This window comes from Perna viridis, chromosome 10, assembly GCF_037379345.1.
Source record: "Perna viridis isolate PV_CMFRI_1.1 ecotype Kerala chromosome 10, ASM3737934v1, whole genome shotgun sequence".
NCBI classification, from domain to species: Eukaryota; Metazoa; Mollusca; class Bivalvia; order Mytilida; family Mytilidae; genus Perna; species Perna viridis.
In genome coordinates, this window is record NC_142454.1 from 33,861,681 (window position 1) to 33,888,688 (window position 27,008).

Genomic DNA, 27,008 nt, shown 5'->3' on the forward strand with positions numbered 1-27,008 from the left:
CCCCCTTATTGTAAGAGGAAGTTATTTATTTAATTTGTTTCTTCGGGAAGAACGATGTAAGTATTTTTAAAATTATGTGTAGGAAACTGACCATGATCAACAGTAAGGTGTCCAATCATAACTACTAAAAATGGAATAGAATGGGGAATAGTAGAAAACATGCAGGTCCCCGCTTTTTTCAAGTACTAGATCTAGATCTTGAACCAGTCATGATGTTAGCCCAAACATTTTAAATATAAATCTTGCCCCCGCTTTTTATTTTGCTTCATCGCAGAGGCATATACATGATAGTCATGATGGATCATACATTTTTTTTTTCTGTCACGTGATACCATATATGACCATATATTAGTTTACTTTGATTTATTCGATTTAGATTTTCATTTACAGGGGCGGATTCAGGCGGGGGCGTGATGGGAGTGCCCCCTCCATACAATTTGCCTAGCATCGTTGTCAAGGGTAGATATAGGCGGTTTTAGGTTGAAACTTAAATTTCTCGCTAATTTTATCACAAAAGATATCTACATTGCACTCATTTTAGAAGAATATTTCTAAAATTTAACCTAAAGACATTGTTCGCCTCGCTCCGCCAGGCGAAATTTTAACTGTGCAACCCCCTTAATCTAAAATCCTGGATCTGCCCCGGATTTAAAGCTTTCTTTCAAAGATATATTACATTAAGAGCCATAGAGTTCATCGTTTTTTTTCTCACTATTATTACTCGTGTATTTGTTTTATTAACATTACTTTTTTGGATAGAAAATTCTCACATTTATTTTTTTCAAGGGTAAATATATGTTGAGATTTCTATTATCAAAAAGGAACATAGAAAATCACCAAGTTTTGCAGGCATGAAATAATCATTAACATATAAAATTTCAATCAAGTATTACGTAAATACGTTATGAAGAATCGTTAAAAATTAAATGTGACTTACTAAAAAATTCGTTATTTAATAAAAAAAACAAATCATGGAAACTCCATTTTATAATTGTTTTACCACGGGCTGGCCATTTATGTCGCATTATTTTACCCCAAGCGAAAGCCAGTCCGTAGTAAAACAGAGACAAAATTTCCGTGATTTATCTTGATTTTGATAGGACGACTAGTTTCTTCACATTTTTCTATAGACGCAGCCTATGTGTTGCACGAAATGTTGGTCATGTGTTTATCACTTTTTTACCACGTATGTGGTTTAAAGAGCATTGAAGTACGTCATATTGGAATCTATGATTCACCTTTATGGCCTCTATACTACGATCAACTAACCGTCTATGTACATGATTCCTATACTCAACAATAACCCTACACTTAGAGATCGACGGAAAAGAAAAACTGTTGAACAAAACTATACGACAAACTTTTCATTCCGTATTGTCAGCTTTCCTTTCATCTGTGGCAATATCCCTTCAGCATGTTTCTGGATTAGGATTATGTTACTAGAAGATTGAAGAATATTCTTTCAGCATGTTTCTGGATTAGGGTGCCCCGTGCAGGTCCGGGTGTTAAAAAATAGGCCTGCAGCAGCGCTAAGCTTGTCGTAAAAGGCGACTAAATAGTGCTCAGAAACCTAGCCGGGGGCTAGGCGCTCTGCCCACAGAGCAACTGGGATGTGTGCCCCAGGTGGTGGAATGGGGTACCCCTGGCATGTTACATGCTGGGGTTGTCAGGCTATAATACGGAAAACCTGACCGCAAACCATAGTGGTGCACCGTGTTGGGAAAGATACCACGTTCCTCGCACGTCAAAGAACCTTGCTGTGGTATTCGATAGGAGTAGGAACCTTTGCGTTCCGCCACAGGAGGCTAAATTGCCCTGCCTTACCCATCCCCCCTTTTTCCAGTGGCACTCAAAATTTGTCGACCCTGTTATCCTTGTGACCTATCCTTTTTTTTTTCTTCATTTCATGTTCATTTTATTATCCATTTCATGTTCATTGTCTGAATATAGCTGAAATATTGCTGCTCAGACGTTAAACCCCAACAAACAAACAAACAAACATGGATTAGGGTTATGTTACTAGAAGATTGAAGTCATACAGACATTTTATTGTCGTCATTATGAAATCGTGGATCGTTACCGTGTATCCATCTGTGCCATGAGATCCAATTTGTTCGCTGTGTCATAATTTTTCTTTAATCTTTCGTCTATCCCGGACTTGAGCAACTCGGTGGGTGTTTTCGAAGAGCTAAGGACGCTTACCCTACCGGTGTACCTGGTCCATGCTCCGAGTTTTTAGTGGAGTCCTAGTTTACTTATTTACTTTTGTTTCTTTGTACGTATTATTATTATACCCCCTCCTGTAAATGAAATTTGGGGAGCATATAAGTTTCACTCTGCCTGTCCGTCTGTCTGTATCTTAGCAGCTTGCAGCATTGATATGAAACTTTGTGGGATGTTGTACAAAAATGTATAAACACATGGAGATGTGCATATTGCCAGGAACTTATGTTTGTAAAATTGTAGAAATGACGGCTGTTGAAGTTATGCGTTTTTCTGCCAAACTTTGTCTCGTGCGCTGTCAACAGCTCCTCCTCAACACCTTGCTGGATTGTTATTAAACTTAATGGAGTGTTAGATTACTATTTTTGGGTGTGCATAATTATTTTCGGTAATTCATATTTGGGAAAAAATGAAGAGGGTTGGCTGTTGGACTAAAGCACTTTTCCGACGCAGTCGTTATAGTTTCGCTTTTTACCCTTTGACCTTAAAGACGCTCTTCCACGGAAACGCAAGTCACCTGGTCAGAATTCTGTTTCCAGATTGGCCAAATACTGATAACATAGTGGGGTTCGAAAAAGGAAATTGAAATTGCGTGCCATGCGTTATTTCCTGATGATAATTATAAGTAAAAAAAAACAAATTTTACTGCGTCGGTTATCTTTTTCAAAGATAGTACTTCTTTATTTTTATACCAAGTTGGTCTGATGCGTCAACCGCAACTACTCCTTAACGACTTGCATGATGTTATGATACTTAATTGGGTGTTATATTACTTATATTATCATACTGGGATGTGCATATTGGCAGGAATTTATGATTAAAGAAAATTTGCAGTTATATACTCTCGTTGTATTGTCGAAAAATTAAAAAAAAATAGTACTAATTGCGGTTTGGAGTTGGGTGACAGAAATGGCAGCAAAATTGTGTGTCGAAAGTATTTAGTTTATCCCCTTAAAAATTGTGTCCACATCGGTCTTCAAATGTACAGGGTTCAACAGGCTGCGGGGGTATTAGTCCCGTTAGAGGCAATGTTTAGTTTTTGGTTATTTTATATTCTTTGTCGTGTGTGTCTGTTTTCTCCGTCTGGTCTTTGTTCCTGGATTGCGTTCTTTTGATTTCCGCTAGAATTTTGGTTCTAATGATTACTCTTTCATTGCAATAGTTGAATTCACGATCTCGAATTAAAATGGTACTTTTTAAAAGGCTCCAAATGGGCTCATGTATACTACGACAACGGGCACGAATTCCGAAATTTTTTAACCACATATACTGTCCATGGTGGATGATAAAAATGAAATCCTGTTTAAAAAATCATGAGACAATGCAAAGGTGGACACGCTAAATGTTTTTTTTTCTATTTTGTTATCCTTTCGACTGCAGGTCTTTTGGAATATTCATTGTACTGTGCCTAGTAAAACGATGAACACTTCCACAGAATCAACATACTTTTTTCCCTATTACGGTCTTTGATTTCTAACTTTGCCCAGTTTAAAAAAAAACATAACATTTCTAAAGGGAGATAATTGATGTTAATATTCAAATGATTACATAATATTTTTTATTTGAACAATTCAATAATCAGGTTAATATGTATTTTCAAAATTAGATTAAACTTCATATGTCAGCTGACAAAGGGGAGAGTGTCCTTCAGTTCATACTATTCATAACCACACACATTTTTATAAGCTATAAGAGCAACCTTAAAACAAATATAATAGAAATTACTACAAACTCGTAATACGAAACTACTCACTGTATATATAGGTAGATAGATAAATTTATTGCATCATACACCCATGGTTAAGGGTCGAGGCAATACATGGAGCACATACATACATACAAACTAAACACATTGAACGACGTAATTAACCACTATTTGAACAATGATAAAAGTTAAACAAACAGCACACAAACAAACAAAAAACAGAAGACAAAAAAAGATACTGGATTAGAGTCGTTACACGGTTTCTGGGGACATCAGTTTGTTCATTCTAATCTCCCTGGAATTATTTTTATAACATCCAAGTGTTTTTAGGACATATATATTCTCATTATTTAATAGCCATAAATATTTCGACCAGACTGATAGGTTATTAAAATGGTTACATTTATCAATAACTTCTTCAAATTAAGACAATAAAAGTATACAATCACCCGTGTGTTCACTAAGCTCATTTATTTTTGTATCAGTTTCAACGTATGTAACTTCACTTTAAGTTAGAGATATTCGCGGCTTGAACTTTTGGTAAAAAACCCCTCCATTTTAGACTAAAAATCGATGTAGCTTAGTTATTGCAACTTACCGACTGTATTTTAGTCATTGCAACGTAGCGACTGTATTTTTAATACCTTTGCACCATCAACATCTGTTTCAAAAACTTCACTTAACCATTGTTTTTTATTAAATCAAACTGAAAAAAAATATGGCTAATTTCCCAAAGAAAAAAAAGACTTAGCTGTAGTTATTTGCTGTAATTTCATATTAACAGTATAATCTCGACTTTGCTTCTTCCTATATTCACAACAGGAGCTCGACATCACATCGGTATTGATAAAATGGATATTAATTTAATTATATGCCGTGAAAAGCAAAGCAAAAAAAATATATGGGGTCAAACTGGCGTGATTAAACTACCTTTGTCACGACATTTAGGTCTAATTGTTTAAAAGTGCTATACGAGTCTACACGTAATTCTCAAAGGTGGATGGATTTTCCTTTTAAGGTCATTTGCACATTATTCATTCAAATAATTTCATCAATGGCAGAGAGATTTTTCTTTGTATCATTCTCATTTGCATATTGCTTCTTCGGTTATTAGGACGGATGGTTTTATTCAACCACGAGTGGTTCAACACAACGCAAAATCGAGAAATCCTTTTTGGCCTTTGGTTGGGAAATCGTCTTCATTCAAAAATCTTTGTTGGACTGATTTTGTCTCAAACTGACTGTGTAGGCCTCCATGTGATAACAACCAATGATATATATTCGAAGAAGAAATGACCCCCATCAGGGTCTAGAAGGCAGTATTTTAGTTGAAGAGGAGCTCAGTAGACGGACATGTTATTTACTATTTGTAGTTGAGTTAATATTCGAAAATGATTTCGTTTACTATCAACTTTGCCATGTGTACACCCTGTTCTTCTAACTTGCTTGTCTATACGAAACTTAAGAAATTTTTTTACTCTTCTTTTTTATGAGTTTAGAATAGGTTAACTATTTATATATGACTTAATTTTCTCCAGCTCAGTGTTGTTGCGATGTAAAACTAGTCAATAAATCTACATACTCGTACTATCACCAATTAGGCAATATGAACACAACAAATGTAGGAATTATAAAAATAAAGCCCGATAGGTGTCTTTTAAGAAGCAGACAATGTTCACACTTACAGAGAATTCCTGGTTTCGGTTCGTGCTGTTCTCTTTTCTGTGTTTACTTTATAGTTCTTCTGTGTATTTTTGTTTATTTTCACGCTGTTATTGTTTACACATCCGGTATTGGTACTTCTGCTAAAAGTTATGATTACTAGATAATGAAACCCATTTGATTAATTATAAGCATTCGTAAGAACTTTGACAAAAATGATCTTATATGATCTGGAAGCTTATTTAAATAGGTTGTTTTATTTATTTTAGGAATGAATTTAACAGATGACTGATGATAACCCAAAGCGGACGCCAGAAAGGGGTGTATCGCATGCGTCGGACGGTAGGTGTTTCCATCATATTATATAATTGTGTTAATAGTCCCAAAGCATACCTAAACTTATCACATTCGTAAAACTTACGAAATCATCTCATCCCGGAATGAAAAAAAATGGCTTAATCTGTTACATCAGCAGCCGTTAACAGTGCAGAAAATTGCGTAGTACCTTAATTATACCGTGTTTTTTTTTCCATACACTTTTTCGGTATTGTAAGACCATCGAATGTAAACTTATGTATCAGGTTTTTTCACCTGTCTATCTGATATATACTTTATGATTTTTACAGATTCTGGGTATTACAGCATCCTTCCATCTCCAGCAGGAATGTTTCACGTATCATCATCATTCAGAGGTATACGAAAGGCGAATAATTTCCATTTATTCGTTGTTAATAATATATAATCTTACTTCACCAATATTCGATATGGTGCATTTAACAGAAGCTGTCCACAGTACTATTTCAAATGTATTACAATGATTTTAAAAACATTCATAATGTCGGGCAAATGTACTGTCTTCGGAGTATTTTTAAGTTCCGATTTGTTGGACGTACAACGGTAAAGCATTGTCGTTCACATCTTCATAGTCGTCGTCCACAGAATTCCCACTTTCATATGATAAATGAGTATGGAAAGTTTCATAAAATTTACCAGAGAGTTCCTCAGAGGGTCGGTAAGGATTGATTATGAGGGTTGTGACCCTAACTGTTTCTGAAAATTGGGCAAATTAATGTAAAAAGAAATAAAAAACAAATTGTTTCAAGTTGGTCCGAACCAGGAACGGAATTAACCACATGGCAAATGTGTTCTTGTGATTCTTTATTACGCTGAATCTTACCGCATATTATACATTCAATTTTAGGCCCGTTTCAAATTGTTTCACATTGAAGTCCAAGGGGTCCAAAATTGGCTTGTTCGATTTTAAAAAAAAAGGAAGAATTATGAATGTTCCTTGATATACATTTGTACTGGTTATGCCCTGTTTTCACAATCAAGGTCAGAAGGATAAATAATTCAACTTATTTGTAACTTTTAACTGGAAGATTAATTTCATTGTTTTTTTTCATTTTGCTATGCTTAACAGTTTATACCACCAATTTTAAGTGCTTTGATTACATACATTATGTGCATGGAATATTTTAATCACAATCCGGAATTTATAATGATTTTTCTCTCGGTATTGACTCTTAACCTTCCTTATCTCTTAAGGACGGCCGTTCAGACGGTTATTATGTTAGTAGTTGATTTTATTAGTTCACCAACATTTGTTTTTGGTGGAGCCTATACTTCAGGATACCTGACCGAAATATGTCTTACTAGCCTCCCGGCTGCAGTGTTGACGCTTTGGCCTACCCCTGATATCTGGGTCTGGAAGCGTTTCCCTACTCTGTCTTAGAAGTACTGTAGAGATGTGTCATGCTTAAATACTGTCAATACTAGCCGAAACAGTTCTGTGTCCGAATTCAACGGTCGTACGAAGCTGTGTCTTTGGAAAATTTTATTTTTACAAAAAAAGTTATTTTATTTTATTTCTCTACATTTTATCTGATTTATACACGTACATTATCTTATTTTTTAATGCAGGTACTTGCAAAAAGAAAGTACATGAAAATTTTGGATACATCAAAGTAAAAGTTTACCCTATAGCTGCAATAGAAGAAATACAAGCAACCCACGACGACTTTCTAACAGAGCAGAGTTTAGAGGAACTGAAAGATTCGAAACGACTTAAACAGGCAGATAAACTAATAAAACAAGTAATAAGGAAAGGAGAGGCGTATTGTAAAACTTTTCTCGAAAGTTTTCAAAGTGACTCTATTCAATCGGCATTTGTTCTTTATCATCTGCTTCAACAAAACGGTATGTCGTAACTACATCAAAAATGTCGATGTGCGAAATAATTAGATTTAGAATATATTTAATATTAGTTTCATTTTGTGTATATAGTAAGCCCTATCCATTAGTAAGGATCTGTTTTTATCTTGCCTTATACTGGTATGATATGGAACATGCCATGAACTACTTGCACTGGTGCATCAGGTTAAAATTCCCAGTTCATTACACCCCTGTTTTGCGGAGGTATATAGTGATCATGATGTCCGATCTTCCGCTCTTCCGTCCACAGTTTTCTCTAAAGCTACATACACAGCTACTTGATATTTTGACACAAGCTTAATGTAGGTATGCAATATGGATATCGTGGGTTGCAATTTCAGACTAAGGCGAAATCAATTTCCTGTTAATTTGACAACTGTGCTTATATTTTGACTTTGCTGTTACTGAAGTTAGGCGCGGTGGTATCTTTTAGTAAGCTTTGGTTATAGTTTTCTATTATTTGTATGCTTTAGTTTGACTTCTGTCTTTGTCTTGGTCTCTCGTTTTGCGATTTTGTATGTATTGTAACAGTTGCTCTTTATACATTATATTATGAACGCATATGTAGTTAAACCACGTTGTCCGCTTTTTAGAAACCAATCATAAAACAGAAATAAATCAATCCCCATTGTGAAATATTTAATTACAAGTAACAACCATTGAAGGTTGAGATACACTTGCAATTAACAGTTCAAAAGACCAGACAAGACAGCTGATTATATTTATCCGGCGAAAAAAGTTTTGGTTTATATATACACGTAGGAATCATCCTGTCTGTCTGTCTGTCCATCCGTTCTTCTATCCATATTCTGTTCTAGTCGAATGCTTTTTTGTCGTCGTTATGGTCCTAGAACTTGTATATTTTGTCACAGTTAACGGTCCTTTATTTTTCACTTTGCAGTCGGAAGGGAACCATGGTTTTTTATTTGCAGTACTCTTAGAACCTTGTTTATACAAGTAAAACGTTGAACCATAGTGCATATTTTTTTCTAATGAAAATTGGTGATCATGGGAACAGAACTGTACAAATGACTATATTATAAAAAAAAATATAACCGTAATACGTTAAGTAGTCCAAAACAGTCCACGCTTCACGTATTTTATCTCTTTATTTCCCATTCAAGGACATAAAAACGGTAAATCTAAAATCCGTGGTTGAACATTTTAACAAGCACAATTACTTTTTTTCTACACCATCAATTTCAAATTGATTCATGAAAATATTAACTTTTTCATATAGTAATTTATGCGCTATTTGAGAGCTTACGCAGAAAATTATTACTTCAAGTAATACACGAATCAATGTTATATAACGAGATAGCTGTGTCGTGATAAATGATAATAAAATAACAGATTGATACTTATTTGTATTTATTGTCGAACGATAGTTGAGACATTCTGACATGACAAGAACGAATTTGCATATGCTGCTTACAGATTCAGCCCACGTGGCCGCGAATGTGGTCAGTCGTTGGTGATTTAGTTACTTGTTTGCCCTGGTTGCTAATTTTGTAAAATATTTGAGTTTTTTTTCTGGTTTCGCTAAGTTGTTTGTGTTTTAATTTTGAGAACTTATAGTATCGCATTGTTTTTTTAGTGCTTCCACCAATTTTCAGGAATGGGGTCATATTGCTTACAATAGTAGTCGTAACATAGGGTCAGAGGACAAATTTAATTTTAAATGATTGTAATACAAATATACTTCCTGTTAGTGTATCTGCTCATGAATAGATGAATAAAACTACTAAAAAACAAAAAACAAAACAAAACAAAAAGCATTATATCTTTGCACAATATGTTGTGCCATTTGGTCGGATATTGACAATAGAATTGACCAGGTTTACCGTTAGCTAGCTTATTTTGTTTGCCTTTGTTCGTTTTTTGCACAAAATAACATTTCCACCATGATCACATTTAATCAATACCATGTTGTTTTTTAGATAAAATTATTCCACCAAATACTAATTTCAACGTTGATATAAAGGATATCCTCCACGATTCCCGCTCCAGAATCTGTGAAGAATTAGAAAACGATAGAGTTTTGGACCCTCTTTTAGAATTCTATATTTTATCACTTGACGACCACGACAGAGTTGTGTACAATTGCAAAACTAGGCTTGAAAGAAATAATTGTGTTTTAGACATACTTTCATCAAAGGAATCTGGTGACTGGATTCCGGGCTTCTTATTTGTACTTGAAAGTAATGGTCATAGTCGACTTATTGAAGATATACAACACCCGGGACAACGGATCATATCAGGTAAATATAATTCTAATATGAGGTGCTTCAAAGCTCTTTAGACCACAGCCATAGTAAAAAAGTGATAAACACATGACCAACATTTCGCGCATTTTCGCTGGTCATTTATGTCGTTATTTAACCCCTCGCTGTCGCTCGGGATTAAACAATGCGACATAAATAGCCAACTTGTGGTAAAACAATGATAAAATGGAGTTTCCGTTATTTATTTCTTAAACATTTCATGTGGATACAATCAAATTATGTTTTATATATTTTTTTCAACAATGTACATTCAGATATTTCAAAAGTGGATCAAGAATTCTTAGGAATTCTCTACGAAAGTTAAGTGTCCAGGCAATTATTGATTATTGTTTGCCCCAAAAATGGAAGAATTCATACGAATTTCCAATAAAAAAGGTGGGGACATCCATTGGAACCCCGCCCATGTTTAGATTGATTTTTCAGTGTTTCTGGGAAATCACTTAATCAGTATACATAAGATGATAATTCCATTTATAATTGTCAGAAAATGACATTTGTATGGCTTCCATTTATTCTAGCCATTTTAATTGTTTAAATTGATTTCCCATTTTTATTCCTCATACTTTGCAAGAAATAATTCCAAGTCATCTTCCAAATATACAGAGGAAGATGTTTACAAAATTCTTGAATTTTTAATCGACAACATGTGTGGTGGACGCGGTTTTTCAACAAACGATGGCATTCCAATGGGAACAAATTGTGCTCCTCTACTTGCTGACCTATTCCTTCACTCTTATTAGGCTGACTTTATAGCTGATCTGATCCGAAAGAAAGAATATCGTTTAGCTAGATCCTTTAATGTCAGTTTCCGCTATATAGATGACGTATTATCTTTAAACAATCCTAGTTTCGGGGATTTTATACATCAGATCTACCCTAAAGAACTCGAGATAAAGGATACTGCAGACACTGTGAAGTCAGCCTCACATCTTGACCTACCCTTAGAAATCGATGGTAAAGGAAAACTATTGACCAAACTTTACGACAAATGTGATGACTTTTCATTCAGAATTGTCAACTTTCCTTTCATCTGTGGCAACATCCCTTCAGCACCTGCGTATGGAGTGTTCATACATGTATCACAACTCATACGTTATGCCAGAGCTTGCCGAAACTACTGAGACTTTTTGTATCGCGCTAGAATTATAACAAATAGGCCTCTTGAACAGGGTTATATTCCTACAAGATTGAAGTCATCACTACTGATGGTCGTCATCATGAACTCGTGGATTGTTATGGTGTATCTATCTGCGCCATGAAAACTGATTTATTTAACGTGTCATAGTTTTCCCTTCCTCTTTCGTTTACCCCGGACTTGACTTTTTATGAGCAACTCGGCAGGTGTTCCTAGAAAAGCAGAGGACTATTACCCTAACGGTGCACTTGGTTCATGCTCCCAGTTTTTAGTTAAGTCCAAGTTGCTAATTTGCTTTTGTTACTTTGTATGTATTATTTTAGTTACTTCATGTTCTTTATTGTGTATGTTTGTTTTCCATGGCTGATCTTTGTTCCTTGATTACATTCTTTTGATTACCGCTATAACCTTGGTTCCCTTGATTATTCTTTAATAAATTCATTTTTTTCTTCAGTATTCCCTTACCGATATATATTTGATTCTACATTTGAGATGAGCATAAGGGTGAATGGAATAAATTCTTACAGAATCGAGTTAGAACTTGCCAGGCATTCTGAAATAGATAATTTGTGCAGACAATTTGCTAAGCTAGAAATTAGTAACATTCGTCGTGGATCTGTCCTGCTCATGGTACATCCAATAGTTCCCGATGTATGGAATAGATCAACCGAGAACGAGAAAGAAGCTTTGCTTCAAGATTTCATTAGGGAATTGATGGACAAACCCGATATTAAAGATCTGATAAAGGGAGAACTCACTGTCACTTTTGATATCCGAGAAATAAAAAATGTTTTTGGCGATCCGGTCTGGAGAGGTAAGTAATGTACAGACATTATGTTTATGCGTTTAAAACCAATGATAACAGCGGACATCTTAAAAGTGAAAAAAATGAGATAATGTAATTGTAATTTTAGCAAACGGGATAAGACACAAAAGAATAACATAAAGGAAATTAACCAAGAGGCTATATGTTTATATCTTTAGAAGTTACAATATCTCGGTCATAACTTCCTCCTCTTTTTAGGGAGAGCACAATGTTGGTTTTGAACATACAAGATTCGTTTCTATTTGTTTTAAAATGAATTAGAACATCTGTTAAATATTGACAGTCAAGAAAGAAACGAGTTCATCACCAGACAAACAATGTTTAGAAGATAATTGGACTTATTTGACTGAAGAGCTGGAAGTCAACAGGTTGATGGAACAACTGGAAATGAAGAATTTAATGGAGAAAGGAGAAAAAGATAAAATATCCATCCAAGAAGGAAGGAGAGAAAGGGCAAATGAGTTCCTTCGATGGTACTCAAATAAGCTACCTTTTCTACCAATTGCAACTTTAATTAAATGTTTGGAAGCAACAGGTCAAGTTCGTGTAACGGAAAGATTAAAAACACAAAGACTTTGTCCTGGTATGTTTCTGATGATCACCTCATTGTACGTGTCTGTGCTGTGTTGCACTACATACATAACTCCGCACTAGCATGTCATCTTATTATGATATTGACTTAATATCATAGAACTTATATCTTAATGGTTCTTAATTGAATCATTCCCCGCATTGGTTGGCAGAACGGGTAACCCCTCATAAACCCCTTTTTGCACACACACACACACACACACACACACACACACATACACACACACACACATATATGTAAATATTTTTAGTTTTATAGTTCAGTGTTCAAGATCAACACACAACATGTGTCTATAACACAATGTTCAAGATCTTCGTTAACTTCAATAAAATTGTTTACGTCACAGGTATTCACCTGCTTAGGTAGTGAGTTGTGTTCACAGACCACTTACTTTCATACACACTCAGTTTATTTAAGGCACTGAAGAAGGTCATTTGTTGACTCAAAATTTTGCTCATTATATATTTTATTATAGTGTATTAACATCTTTATCGGTATCGTTGTGCAATCATTTAGACTTGTGTAATTTTTTTTGTTTGTGCGGCATCGTCATGACTCGACGATCCGATACCCATTAAGTTTGCTGGTTTGCAGATTCCTTTAGACTTTATATATATAGACATATATATTTTCATTCAGGCTCCTTATCATTTGCTTATGTGAGCCTTTGATAAAAGTACAATCACCCACAGAGTACAAGATTCAGCTTCTGAATCTGTTTTGATCTCGAACTTTGTGAGTGAAGCTCGTGAAGTTTTGTGACTTTTATGAGTTTTATGCTGAAGAAAGATATCAGTTATCCGAAATATTCAATTTAAATTTTACCATCTTCTGGTGATGTTAAACATAATATATATATATATATATATATATATATATATATATATATATATATATATAATCAAGTCTATACTACACCCCAACTCTAGAATCGATGCGAGGTTGCAAATTTGCGATGCAAATTTGGTCGCTCCCTCAGCGGGATTCGAACCCCTTCTCTTCTCTGACATCTATGGCAACACCCCCTGCACCTAGTCCAACGCTCTAGACCACTCTGCAAACTTGGCTATATAAAAATATAGCTTTCGTTAACCGAGTGATACTTCCTCGTAAGTAAATCTAGAGCGCGAACATTAGCATATGATGTAACTGAACAGGACAACCTCTGATGGTATCGAGTAAGACAATAGAGGATCTGTAACAGTATACAAATACAGCCATACCAAGTATATGATACATATAAGAAGTCTAATGGGGTGAGGCAACTCTACCATCTTACTTGCTAGTACATAACTATGTAGATGCATAGCATGCATGACGAGGATCAACATAGTATGTTAATACAAGGATGCATACATATATATATATAATCAAGTCTATACTACACCCCAACTCTAGAATCGATCCGAGGTTGCAAATTTGCGATGCATATTTGATCGCTCCCTCAGCGGGATTCGAACCCTTTTGTCTTCTGCGACATCTATGGCAACACCGCAAGTCCAACGCTCTTGACTACTCTAGACCTCTCGGCCATATATATACATAACAATATAATAGATTTAGTCTTTCTCATTAATAAGATAGATCGCATTCTGACATTGCACAATTCTATCTTTAAAATGAAGACTTCTAAATGTTTCCACATTCGATCACTTCCAAATGGGGAGATCTGCCTCCTCAGGGATTTCAGAAATTTACATGATTCCCTTGTCCTTTTGATTTGGATATATATATATATATATAGAAAGGTCTGAAAAATTCCCAACGATGTTAGAACTGTCAAATTTGCGATGCAAATTTTTGGTCGTTCCCTCCGCGGGACTCGAACTCGTACCGCTGTGACATCTATGGCAACACCGCCTGCACAAAGTCCAGCGCCCTAGACCACTCGACCAGCTAGGCTATATAAAATATTGCTTTCGCTGGCCGGGTCATTCCTCCTCGTAGGATTAATCTAGGGCTGTAACTTAGTACACGATGTATGACAGTTCATCTAAGTGTTATAATGTAGGATAGAGGATCAAGTTAATGATGCATGTCACAACAAATCAATATTATACAACGTCTAAGAATGTGACGACTCTCTCTGTATATATATATATATCAATCACAGGTAAATATTTCATATCATCTTTGAAAATAACCAATTTCAAAATAAAGTCAATTTCTTTTTGTTCCAGAATGTTTGATAGAAACATATAAACATCCTTCAAATTACAGTATCATACTCGACGAGATGAATAGCACAATTATGAAACACACCGTTGGAAATTTTAAAGAAGTTCCACATCACATTAAAAACATTCTAACTCCTGCTTGTGGCAAATCACGTCGAGACAGAGCTCAACTCTTTATGCAGTATGTCTTTGTGAATGAAGATGTTCTGAGATCATTCGAAAATACTCTGTGTTCAATGGACTTCATTTCTCTTGATCCGAAGCAGTGTATTAATTGCCAACCTAAAAGTGGTGAGTTGTTTCTTCTTATTGTTTATTTCATATTAGAGAAGTTTGGACTATGATCACTTCTGATTTTTCTACCAAATAAATACGGTAGTTACTTATGTAGAGGGTATTACGGGTAAATTGACTGTCCCTGGGAAGTGATACTGCCTCCAACATTGATTATGTCCGAGGCTAAAACTCAAGACAATATCACGGTCCATTGACAGTTAAATTATCATGATAGCTCCATTTATATATTATACTATTGTATATTTAAGTGGTTGTCTTTATAAAAGAAAACATTAGGTGATTCATGCTTGTACTTTCTTGTTCAAAAACAGTTACAGACCACATTAAGAGTCAAAGATTTTCATACGAGATAAAAATTAGAAAGATTGTGTAAGAAATTGACACTTTTCAAGAGTTATCGTTCTTGATTGGGTTGATGTTTTATTGGGATATGAGGTCTCACTAACCATTTCCGGGTCAAATGGCCACCCACTATGTAGTACCAAAACGCAATGAACCTCGATCTATGCATTGTATGTGCATTGTTTGTGTGTATTCTGATCAAAAGTAGTCTAAATAAAGCTGAAAATGTGTACTTTAAAATCATATTTGCAACTTCCAACAAAAGTGTATGAATATTGTTTACATGGCTGAGTAATTTGCCTCCATGCTGTCAGTTAGCAGAAAAAGTAAAAATGTGAATTTTCAGTACTATTTTTAAAGTAAATTTTGTGAAGAATTTTTACGATTATCGTAACTTTAGCACAATAATTTTGAAATTAATTTTTTATCATGTAAAGTAGTGGAAAGGTTAGAAGTGGCTAGTGAGACCTGAATGTAAAGATTTATAAAAAATACAGATCTAAATACAGAAACGACTTTCGGAGTTTCTACACCGTGAATCACCGCTATCATAGGAGTGTCTGGATTTTATATGCACTGTTGTTAAAATTTTGCAAGGGTACTTATATCATGAGTACTCATTTATAAATGACTGGGATGTTAATTTTTGAGTATAAACCTATTTATAGTCAACTTACTGAAAATATCTCAGAAGAAAAATGATTATCTACCAATACTTAACGCTCTTAATTTATAATTTAAAAGAATGTGTTAGTAAACTGTGATCAAGGGAACCAAGATTCTAGCGGAAATCAAAAGAATGTAATCCATGGACAAAGATCTGACATGGAAATACAGACACACACAACAAAGAACATAAAATAACCAAAGTAATACGTAAAAAACAACAAAAGTAAATGAGCACAATCGGAGTTCTCTAAAAACTTGGAGCATGGACCAGGTCCACCGGTAGGGTAAAAATCATTTAAATTGTAGTTATATCAAAACGTGTTTTTTTAAATATTTTAAAGTATGTGAAGTAAAGAAAGGCGATTCGTTTAAGCGCCCTTGCCATTGAAAGCAGATATGTACATTTTATATAGCAGCTAAAAACATTGAGATGGAAATTTGTCCTTTCAGAAGGAAGCTCCTTTCTAAATGCCTTTGCTTTAGGTTTGAAAATTGAGCCTGAAATGATAACCTTGCCCCTATTCCATATATTCAAGTTCTAAGCACGTTTAATTGTTGGCTTTTTTTGTTATAGCTTCCCTTGATTTGTCTTCTGGCTTAGTTGAAGAAGAAGGCGACATAAAGTGTGTTTTAAATGTCACCAAGGAACGTGATAGTAAGATATTTATTTTTCCACAATGTTTGGTTTCCCTAAGTTATTGTAAATTTGAAAATGTATGATTGTATCAGTTTGGAAATATGAAAGAGCAATTTATTATTTCAAGTATATAATATATCCTGCTATCGCTATTTTGTTTAAAATCCGTTTGATCTTGCTATACGATAATTTTCAAGCTCACGCCAGTCGTATAGCTGCACAACGTACATGATGTCACGTAGCACTCTGCCGAAAAATAGTCCCGAAGGGAAATTCTGCAATTTATACCTACACTTCAGCAAAATTGCGATAAACAGATTATTTAATAATTTGTTCAACTCACAGGAGTTTCTCATGTTCAGCTTTTCTCGCGGCGAAGCCGCTCGGCGAGATAAGCACGAGAAACTCCCTCTCGTTGAAAATTTTTAAATATACAAGTCAGATCATTACTACTATTTGCTTTAGTAAGACAAGACACAGTTGATTTGTTTATTTATCATATCTGATACCTACTGAATTGCAGGATCATTGAGAATTGAACTGTTAAAATCGACCAAAGCTTTAACGAAATCAGAAAAAGTTGTGAAAAGACCAAAGTTAGGACCTGCTTCATCACGAGAATACTACTCGACTCCACAAACATCATTAGAACCAACTGTAGAAGATCCACTAGGAGCAATAAAGATAAAAGAAAAGCCACCACTCAGCCGTTTGTCTAGCGAGTCCTATGTCAGGACTGAAAAAGGTTTATCTAAAAAAACTTATCTCCATTATAAAAACTATTTCGTAACAATCTACCCTAAAGAACTTGAGATAAAGGATACTAAAGACACTGTGAAGTCAGCCTCATATCTTGACCTACACTTAGAAATCGATGATAAAGGAAAACTATTGACCAAACTTTACGACAAACGTGATGACTTTTCATTCAGAATTGTCAACTTTCCTTTCATCTGTGGCAACATCCCTTCGGCTCCTGCGTATGGAGTGTTCATATCACAACTTCTTACAATTAGGCTTCTGGAACAGGGTTATGTTGCTACAAGATTGAAGTCATCACTACAGAAGTTTTATGGTCGTCATCATGAACTCGTGGATCGTTATGGTGTATCCATCAGCACCATGAAAACTGATTTATTCAACGGGTCATAGTTTTTCCTTTCCTCGTTTGTCTACCCCGGACTTGAGCAACTCGGCGGGTGTTTCTAGAAAAGCAGAGGACGCTTACCCTACCAGTGCACCTGGTCCATGTTCCCAGTTTTTAGTGGAGTCCGAGTTGCTCATTTACTTTTGTTACTTTGTATGTATGTGTATGTCTGTTTTCCACGTCTGATCTTTGTCCCTGGATTGCATTCTTTGGATTACCGCTATAACCTTGGTTCCCTTGATAACTCTTTCAAATCTAGCGTACATACATGTACTTCCAGTAGGATTTTTTTTTAAAGCAGTGATGTCAAAAGTTTGTCAAAAAGTAATTGTATTTATATTGTCTCTTTTAAAATGGTTATAAACTCATGGAAGTGTTGTTTTTTTTTTTTTTTTTAGATTTTTCACCAACAGTGGTCGCAATCGATTTTGGCACTACCTACTCCGGTTTTGCTTTCTCTCTGAAAAAAGAAAACTCTGAAATATACACAAAGAAATGGAACAATCCAAGTGGTAAGGGACGGGAATCTGACAAGACACCAACCACTATTCTTCTGGATGCTAACAAGGAGTTTAAGGCATTTGGTTATGAAGCAGAGGACGAATATGAAGAACTTTGCAACAGTAATCGGCACAACAAATACTATTATTTCAGACATTTTAAAATGCGTCTACACACGGCCAAAGTAAGTTGTTATTGACACCTTTTGGTTTTTAATGTATCAACATGTAAAACAAAATGCTATTGTGACGTATTACCATTTATTGCTTAAGCATGGATAAGCAAACATTATGTTTCGACAATCTGCAAAATATATATAAATATTTATCTGGCACTGCACTTGTGCATACATTTTAAATAAAAATTGGATTAAGAATGGATGAAAGATGAAAGCTTATATGTCTTATGACAAATAACTGCACACATATTTCAATTTTGTGCACATTTTTCAGAGTTTAACGCGATCAACAGTAATAGAAGATGTACTTGGGAAAACTATGCCAGCATTAGAAGTTTTTTCCTTGGCCATACGTTATTTAAAAGGTGAAGCTGAAAAAGCCCTAACACAGCACGGTTTCAGTAAAGACAACACATCCTGGGTGATAACCGTCCCTGCAATTTGGGATGATTCTGCCAAACAATTCATGAGAGAAGCTACAGAACAGGTATGGCTTGACAAATAATGAATGTATTTATGGGTAGACAGGTTTTCAGTTATGTTCATTGTGTTGAAAACTATAAAAAAAAATGAGCAAAGCTCACTTGGTGATACCCTATGTTCTCCGCCCAAGAAACCAAAAAGAAAAACTCGAACATTCAGATGGAAGAACTAAATAAGAGGTACACAATGGTATCATGTGATGAAGAATTTGTGGAAGTTTTATCAAATTCCATTCCGGGGTTTAAAAGGAGTTGCGGATTAGGAGATGGTTCCCCTTTAACGACCAAGCACAAAGTCCATGCACAATGGCATCATGTCAGAATAGAATTTGTGAAAGTTTAATCAGATGAGAAGGGGGTTATAACTTAGGATGGATCAACGGACGGATAGATGGCATGGTCACTAAATACCCCCTGATTTGCTGGGAATAAATATTTAGACGTTATTCAGTTGTTCAACGTGTCATAGTTTTCCTCTCCTCTTTCGGCTTCCCCGAACTTGACTTTTTATGAGCAACTCGGCGGGTGTTTTTAGAAGAGCAGAGGACGCTTACGCTACAGGTGCACCTGGTCCATGCTCCCAGTGTTTTAGTGGAGTCCGCTCATTTACTTTTGGTTACTTTGTATGTATTATTTTAATTACTTAATATCTTTGTTGTGTTTGTTTTCCACGTCTGGTCTTCGTCCCTGGATTACATTCTTTTGATTTCCGCTAGAATCTTGGTTCCCTTTATTACTCTTCATCATTATATGGAAATATATGGAACTGATAATATTTGAAGATAGTATGTAAAATTAGTCTGATTATTGTAAATCAATAGTTTGTTTACTTCGAAACTCAATGTTAACAATAGTTTTAAAATGATATAAAGAATATATATATGATACGAGTTATAATATTGAAATAAGTATAAACTTAACATTCAAAACATTCTTTTTGTGTATCACTGACGACCTTGTTTATTTAGTTTGATTTGAAAAATAAGGCTGAATATTTACAATCATTTAAGACTATAATTCAAGATTAAATTAACCGGCCGTCGGTGTTAAGCTCATTTGATTTTGTCTATTGAAATTCACAGGACCATTTGTCTTAAACAATTATATTTGTCCGGCTTTCATTTTGCTTTAAAAGCTACACATTTGACCGTTTAAGGAGTGGGATGATACTGGAAAAACATATGTATACATAGACAGTTGAGATATGTTTTTTGGTATTATGAATGTGTAAAATATTATTAGGAGAAACTTATTTATTTTTGATATTCTTAGCTCCTAGTATTATCTAATGGCTTCATCTCATAATTTTGTTATATAGACCACTTGATTGAATTAGAAGTCTTCCATATTTTTACAGGCATTCATTCCTACGAGGAGGCTCACAATAGCATTGGAACCTGAAGTTGCTAGTGTATATATAGGTAGTCAGACAATGGAAAAGACTAATGATTCAAGTGGTGCAAAGTCATCATTGGGATCTAAGTTTATGGTGGTGGATGTTGGTGGTATGTTATAATTCGTACTTGTGATTTTATGGATCGCTAAATTTAAAGGATTTTGGAAAACTTCAATTATTGATACCTACAAATGTTTGAAGTTTTACTTTTTCTCCTATTATTTTATAACCTGACTACCCTTTACTCTCTTGATGTGGGCATTGTGAGGGTTTTCTCGTCGTTCATTGAAGACCTATGGGTGGCCTTGAGCTGACCTTTTTTTTTTATCCCAGTGGGGTTGTTGACTTTTTGATACACCCACCTGAACCATTCTCCTTATATGGATATCCAACTAAGTAGATAATTAAGGATCTGATCATATTGTCTTTTTTTTTAACATGAAAATATTCTTTCTAGCGAAAAGACATGAAAAGAACTTATCGTGCAAAACAATAACTAGTAATTATCCAAATACTTGTATTATAGGAGGAACTGCTGATTTAACCGTTATGGAGACAGCTAAGGACTACAAATTAAAGCAGATAAGTATAGCTTCTGGAGGGCCATGTGGTGGGGAATGTATTAATAATCAAATTCTTGCGAAAATAATATCTTTAGTTGGAGCTGACATTATGGACTTATTCCGTCAAACATGCACTTGTGATTACAATCAACTGATTAGTGAGGTCGAGTTTGCTAAGCGGTCTTGGAGTAAGGATAAGGAATTAAAATTAAAAATTCCAGAAAGTTTGATTGAATGCTTCGAATCGAAAGTTCGCAAAACCTTTTCAACACAAATAGATACTTGCAAAGGTGTATCTCTGAAGAAAAAAGACAGACTTGTTTTCAGTAAAGACGAAGCTGCCCAGATGATTAATTCAGTAATAGACAAAATAATAGAGCATGCAAAAGAAAGCCTTCATAAGTTTCAAGAAATTTCACATATAGTAATTGTTGGGGGCTTTGCAGAGAACGATGTGATGAAGGCAGAGTTTGTCAAGCAGTTTCCGGGGACTAAGGTAATAATTCCTCCTCAGGCAGGATTAGCTGTCCTAAAGGGGGCGGTTCTGTTTGGGCATGACCCTTCTTGCGTCTATATGAGGAGGTGTGACCGGACATACGGTACACAAGTATACCGGGCGTTTTTGGAAGGTAGTGATCATGCTGAGAAGTTGGTAGTAGATAAAGGTACACGCTATTGTAAGGATGTATTTAATAGGCTTGCAAAGATTGGTGAAAGTGTTGAAATTGACGAAACTAGGAAAGTTGAAATTGAACCCCTGTGGTCAGGCATGACTGCAATGTCAGTTAAGTTGTACGGTTCTACCGATCCCGACCCAAAATATGTAACTGACGAATCATGTACATACTTAGGAAAAATTATTGTAGATATTCCTGAGGATTGCAGAAATACGGATGAGACTATTCTTGTTTCAATGACGTTTGGGCAAACTGAGATAGTTGTAGAAGGGCAATCTGAACATGGTAAGAATGTTGTCAAAACCAAAATTGATTTTCTCAAGGAATAGAATGTATTGCATCCGAAACATTGACTATATTTTTGTTAATGATTATTTAAGTTTTTATACTTGATGTTATATTTAATGATTCTCAATTTTTTGGACAATGACATTACTACTATTTGCATACGCATACTGTCAAAATATATGAGAATATTCATGGATATCAGTTTTAATGTTTAAAAAAAATTAAAGAATTTAGAATTGCTTCACCAAAAAAAACACCCCAAAAACCGCAAAAATCAACCTATGTAATTTATTTTTTTTTCCTGTTAAGTGCAATGAAAGCATGAACATTTTGATCTGCAATTTCAATTAATTTCTAAACCAGTAAGTATGTTGCTCAGTGCAGAAAAGTGTTAACATAACATGCCTCACGTGTACCTATCTGTAAAAGAAAGACTAATGTCTATTAAACAATAATTATCCAATATCAATTACAAACCAAGACGACTAAACAACTTATTGCAAGATATCATAAACCCTCAACTTTTAATACAATATTCACTTTTGATCTTTGTTATACTTAGCCTGTTGGTTTTGATTACAAATTGAAGTACAAATAGCCCTGTGTAGGTCCGGGTGTTAAAAGAATAGGCCTGCAGAAGCGCTAAGCTTGCCGTAAAAGGCGACTAAATAGTGCTCAGAACCCTAGCCGGGGGCTAGGGCGCTCTGCCCACAGAGCAACTGGGATGTGTGCTCCGGTGGTTGAATGGGGTACCCCTGGCGTGTTACATGTTGGGTTGTCATGATATTATACAGAAAACCTGACTGCAAACCATAGTGGTGCACCGTGTTGGGAAAGATGCCACGTTCCTCGCACGTTAAAGAACCCTAGTGTGATATTCTCCCGGAGTAGGAACCATAGGGCTCCGCCACAGGAGGCTAAATTGCCCGACCCTACCCATCTCTCCCTATTTCCACTGGCAATCAAAATTTGTCGACCCCATTGTCCTTGTGTCCTATCCCTTTTTCATTTCATCATCATTTCATGTTTATTTTATCATCAATTTCATGTTCATCGTCTGAATATAGCTGAAATATTGCTGCTCGGACGTTAAACCCCAACAAACAAACAAACATGAAGTACAAATGTAGCCAATTCATGCAGTTTTTTTAGTTATGTCATAAACATTTTTTTGCACAGGCTACAATTGATCAAATACTGAAATGTGCCACATTATTTTGTTATGGTGTAATTATTTACATGTTATTTCACCAACTCGCATTCATTTTCATTTAAAAGACATAGTTTTATCTTTCTGGTTTATGTTTTGCTGTTGATGTTGGTTGTAACATTTTTACGTATAATTTCAATGCAATTATCTATTCTATGAATTTTCTTTGAATATGAGTAGAAAACATCATTTTTTTTTAATAACTCAAAATTTTGATTTATTGTATTTAAACAACAGTGTGCTTGGTTGTTCTTCGATAAATAGTTTTAATAGAGTAACGGTATTTTTGTAGACGAACTTTCGCATTTCATGCGATTGCGGTCAGTATCCGAATTTATTTTCATGCTTATTTCGCTGGGCGAAAAAAAAAGCTTCAAACACTTAAGCTTGATTTCTTTTATATTATATGGGCCTACAATAATGGCATAATCTAGTATAACTTTTCGGTGCTGGATTTCGCTTCCTATTTCGATATTTTTGGTTCGCAGTTCTTCTTGTACACAATTTATTTTTGAATTTTGAACTTCTGAAATATTTGTTCTTATTCTGCTGATGAGACGTTACTATTTAAAACAGTGTAGCGCATACCGAAATTCGCAATATCTATACTCGAATTCACCTCAGCCTGTTTATAGCTTTTTAAAACTATTTTTTTTAATTAGAAATCGATGGTAAAGGAAAACTATTGACCAAACTTTACGACAAAAGTGGTGACTTTTCATTCAGAATTGTCAACTTTCCTTTCATCTGTGGCAACATCCCTTCGGCTCCTGCGTATGGAGTGTTCATATCACAACTCATAAGTTATGCCAGAGCTTGCCGAAACTACGTAGACTTTTTGTATCGCGCTAGAACTCCAACAAATAGGCTTCTGGAACAGGGTTATGTTGCTACAAGATTGAAGTCATCACTACAGAAGTTTTATGGTCGTCATCATGAACTCGTGGATCGTTATGGTATATCCATCAGCACCATGAAAACTGAATTATTCAACGGGTCATAGTTTTCCTTTCCTCGTTTGTCTACCCCGGACTTGACTTTTTATGAGGAACTCGGCGGGTGTTTCTAGAAAAGCAGAGGACGCTTACCCTACCGGTGCACCTGGTCCATGCTCCCAATTTTTAGTGGAGTCCGAGTTGCTCATTTACTTTTGTTACTTTGTATGTATGATTTTAGTTACTTTATGTTCTTTGTTGTGTATGTCTGTTTTCCATGTCTGGTCTTTGTCCCTGGATTACATTCTTTTGATTACCGCTATAACCTTGGTTCCCTTGATTACTCTCAAAAGTTCTTTTCGAACACTTTTAATTATGTCGCTTTATATAATATATGTCTTATATATGTTTTATACAATTATTTCTCGTTCTTACCTCAGGGATCGGAAAATTTCCAAATCTATTTTTTCTTCGAGAAGTTTGCACTATAGGGAAAACTAGTATTTATTTTCCCATAGCCGACAAAACTAACCTTTTCAAGTTTTCCAGTAATTTCTAATTAAAACTAGGACTCAAAAACCATTTTTGGTGTAGTACTATCATTCAGAGATCGAAAAATCACCATGGGAATAGAGGTTGACCATCTTTTTTTTTCAACCACAATAAAAAATTAGAAGGTACCGGAAGTTTTGCATTTTTATGGTTCCGCACTCTTTCGTAATATGCAGTCTTTTTAATTTTTTATAAACTATGCATTTTGAAGGATAAAAAAATAAACTTATCTTTAATCCTTTAAAGTCTGAGAGAATCTGAGAGAGAAAAATCATCATTACAAACTTTGTCAGTACACCTATCTGTCTTCAAAGTTCTACTTCCTTTCATCTGAATAGGGTACACGATTGGTCAATCTAATGCAGGGAAATAAATACTACTATTTTCCCTTTAATGTATTGTTTATCCGCCATCTTGTTTCTATGGATATTTTGAGATGTTCCCTATTTACCAATTTTCAATTGAAGAGCAGAAATATAATGATTCCCCATCATATTTCTGGATCCCTGTCAATTCAGTACTATATGTGGTATGTCTCATATTGGGTACCAGTTGTAATGTTTTCATTCGATTTTGTCCTTTCACAATAGGTAGAGCAGAAATATGGCTACTGGTCTTGAACTCCATTAACATTTGGTTCCGAGGCTATTAATGAAACGCAACTCCTTGAAACACTTGCAAAACACACAGCTACTGCCAATATCTATATGATTAGTATTTTTGTATTTACAAAATGTGCACTTTACAAAAAGATAAATTCATTTCGCGAGGTCTCATTTTGTGCGGAGAAAGTTCCACATAATTAATTCGTAATTCGAAGAAAACCCCTGAAAGGAGAAATTTCATGTGATCATGAATATTTTATATTTTGTATTTTTTTAAGTGTTTTGTTAGGTGTAAATTTCTGTTGTAAGCAGGTACTCTCAATATATTTGTTCAAAATGAACCAGTACAGTAGTACATGCCCGTTATATTATTTCCACAACAAAGATGATTTATTTTTCTTTTTGCGGAATTACTTACTGCTCAATACCTTCTGTAAGTAGGATCATCTGTTCAAAACCGGACAATTCACTGATAAAAACTGTTTATCGAAGGAAAACTTTGTTTAAAATATGATTGATATACATGAACATCATTCTTAGGATTTTATATTGATTTTAATGAGTTTTTTTTTTAAATTTTGTATTGTAATATTACCATTGTCATTAGATGATAACCAATAGTATTCAGTATTTTTGTTTACTATTGATCATTTCAATTTAATTTAAAATTAAATCTAATAATTGTTCCATTCAGACACTGTATATAGGACCTAACAACACAATATCTGGGTGACTAATCAGGGAGGTAACATAAATACAAATTTGCAAAGATTGTAGTGATACATTGAATATATAAACGGTTTGATTAAATGTTAGATGTCATGTTGATGATTTATCTTATCATATATTTTTTAAATAGAATTTTAAAGATATTCATGTATCTATATACTGTTTTTGTTGTATTTTTACAGGTTTTTTTTTTGCATATAACAGTTTATCATTTATTGGACAAAAAAAAATGAAAAAAAGGTCAATGTCAGTGGTTTAGAAATGTTTCAAAATGGAGATTAGTAACAATCATTTGATCATGATAATTTTAAACACATTTAATGACATGTATTTTAATTTGATTATTGAAAGAGTAATCAAGGAAACCAAGGCTACAGCGGTAACCAAAAGAATGTAATCCAGGGACAAAGACCAGACATGGAAAACAGACATACACTTCGCCGTGTTCACTACCACAGCGTCAAAGTTCTAGTTTCATACGAGATAAAAATATACCTCTTAAGTATCTACACGTGTTCTACGTATGTATCTTGCTTGTATGAGAACGAGAAGTTTACATGACATGATCGGTTATCATTGAACATTACACAGTTTCCTATTTAGGCACAGAGGCTCGTTACTAGACTATATAGGTCATTTACATTAGAAGGGCCCCGATATCTATGAATATTCATTGCCATTTGTTTAATCTGGTTCCTAATTTGGTTACCTGGTCAATATACGACCCAAAGATTGATAAAATGCGCCTCTTTTAAATATCATACGCATGTCTATGTGTGATTTTTTGCTTGTATAAGACCGGGAAGTTTACATTAAAAGTTGAAATGATCGGTTATAATTTGAATTTATGTAATGTTTCTAATTCAAAAACATGGGCTCGTTACAGTTGACTTTATTGGTCATATACATTAACTGGACCTCAATATCTATATGTAGCCATTGCGCGTTGTTTAATTTGGTTCCGAGTAGGTACCAAGTCAG

The 27,008-nt window shown here is 34.8% G+C and overlaps 1 protein-coding gene across 1 annotated transcript; it reads left to right on the top strand.

Annotated features, from left to right (window-relative positions):
- Positions 1–26,184, top strand: LOC148605513 (uncharacterized). Its single transcript, XM_088548630.1, has 14 exons — positions 1–56; positions 5,860–5,932; positions 6,217–6,282; positions 7,514–7,789; positions 9,745–10,065; positions 11,679–12,038; positions 12,334–12,633; positions 14,823–15,110; positions 16,702–16,782; positions 17,288–17,509; positions 18,310–18,596; positions 18,865–19,077; positions 20,430–20,577; positions 20,995–26,184. Exons 2-14 carry the CDS (start codon positions 5,875–5,877, stop codon positions 22,035–22,037), a joined length of 3,663 nt encoding a protein of 1,220 aa, XP_088404756.1. The 5' UTR covers positions 1–56; positions 5,860–5,874; the 3' UTR covers positions 22,038–26,184.
- Positions 26,185–27,008: the final 824 nt, after the last annotated feature.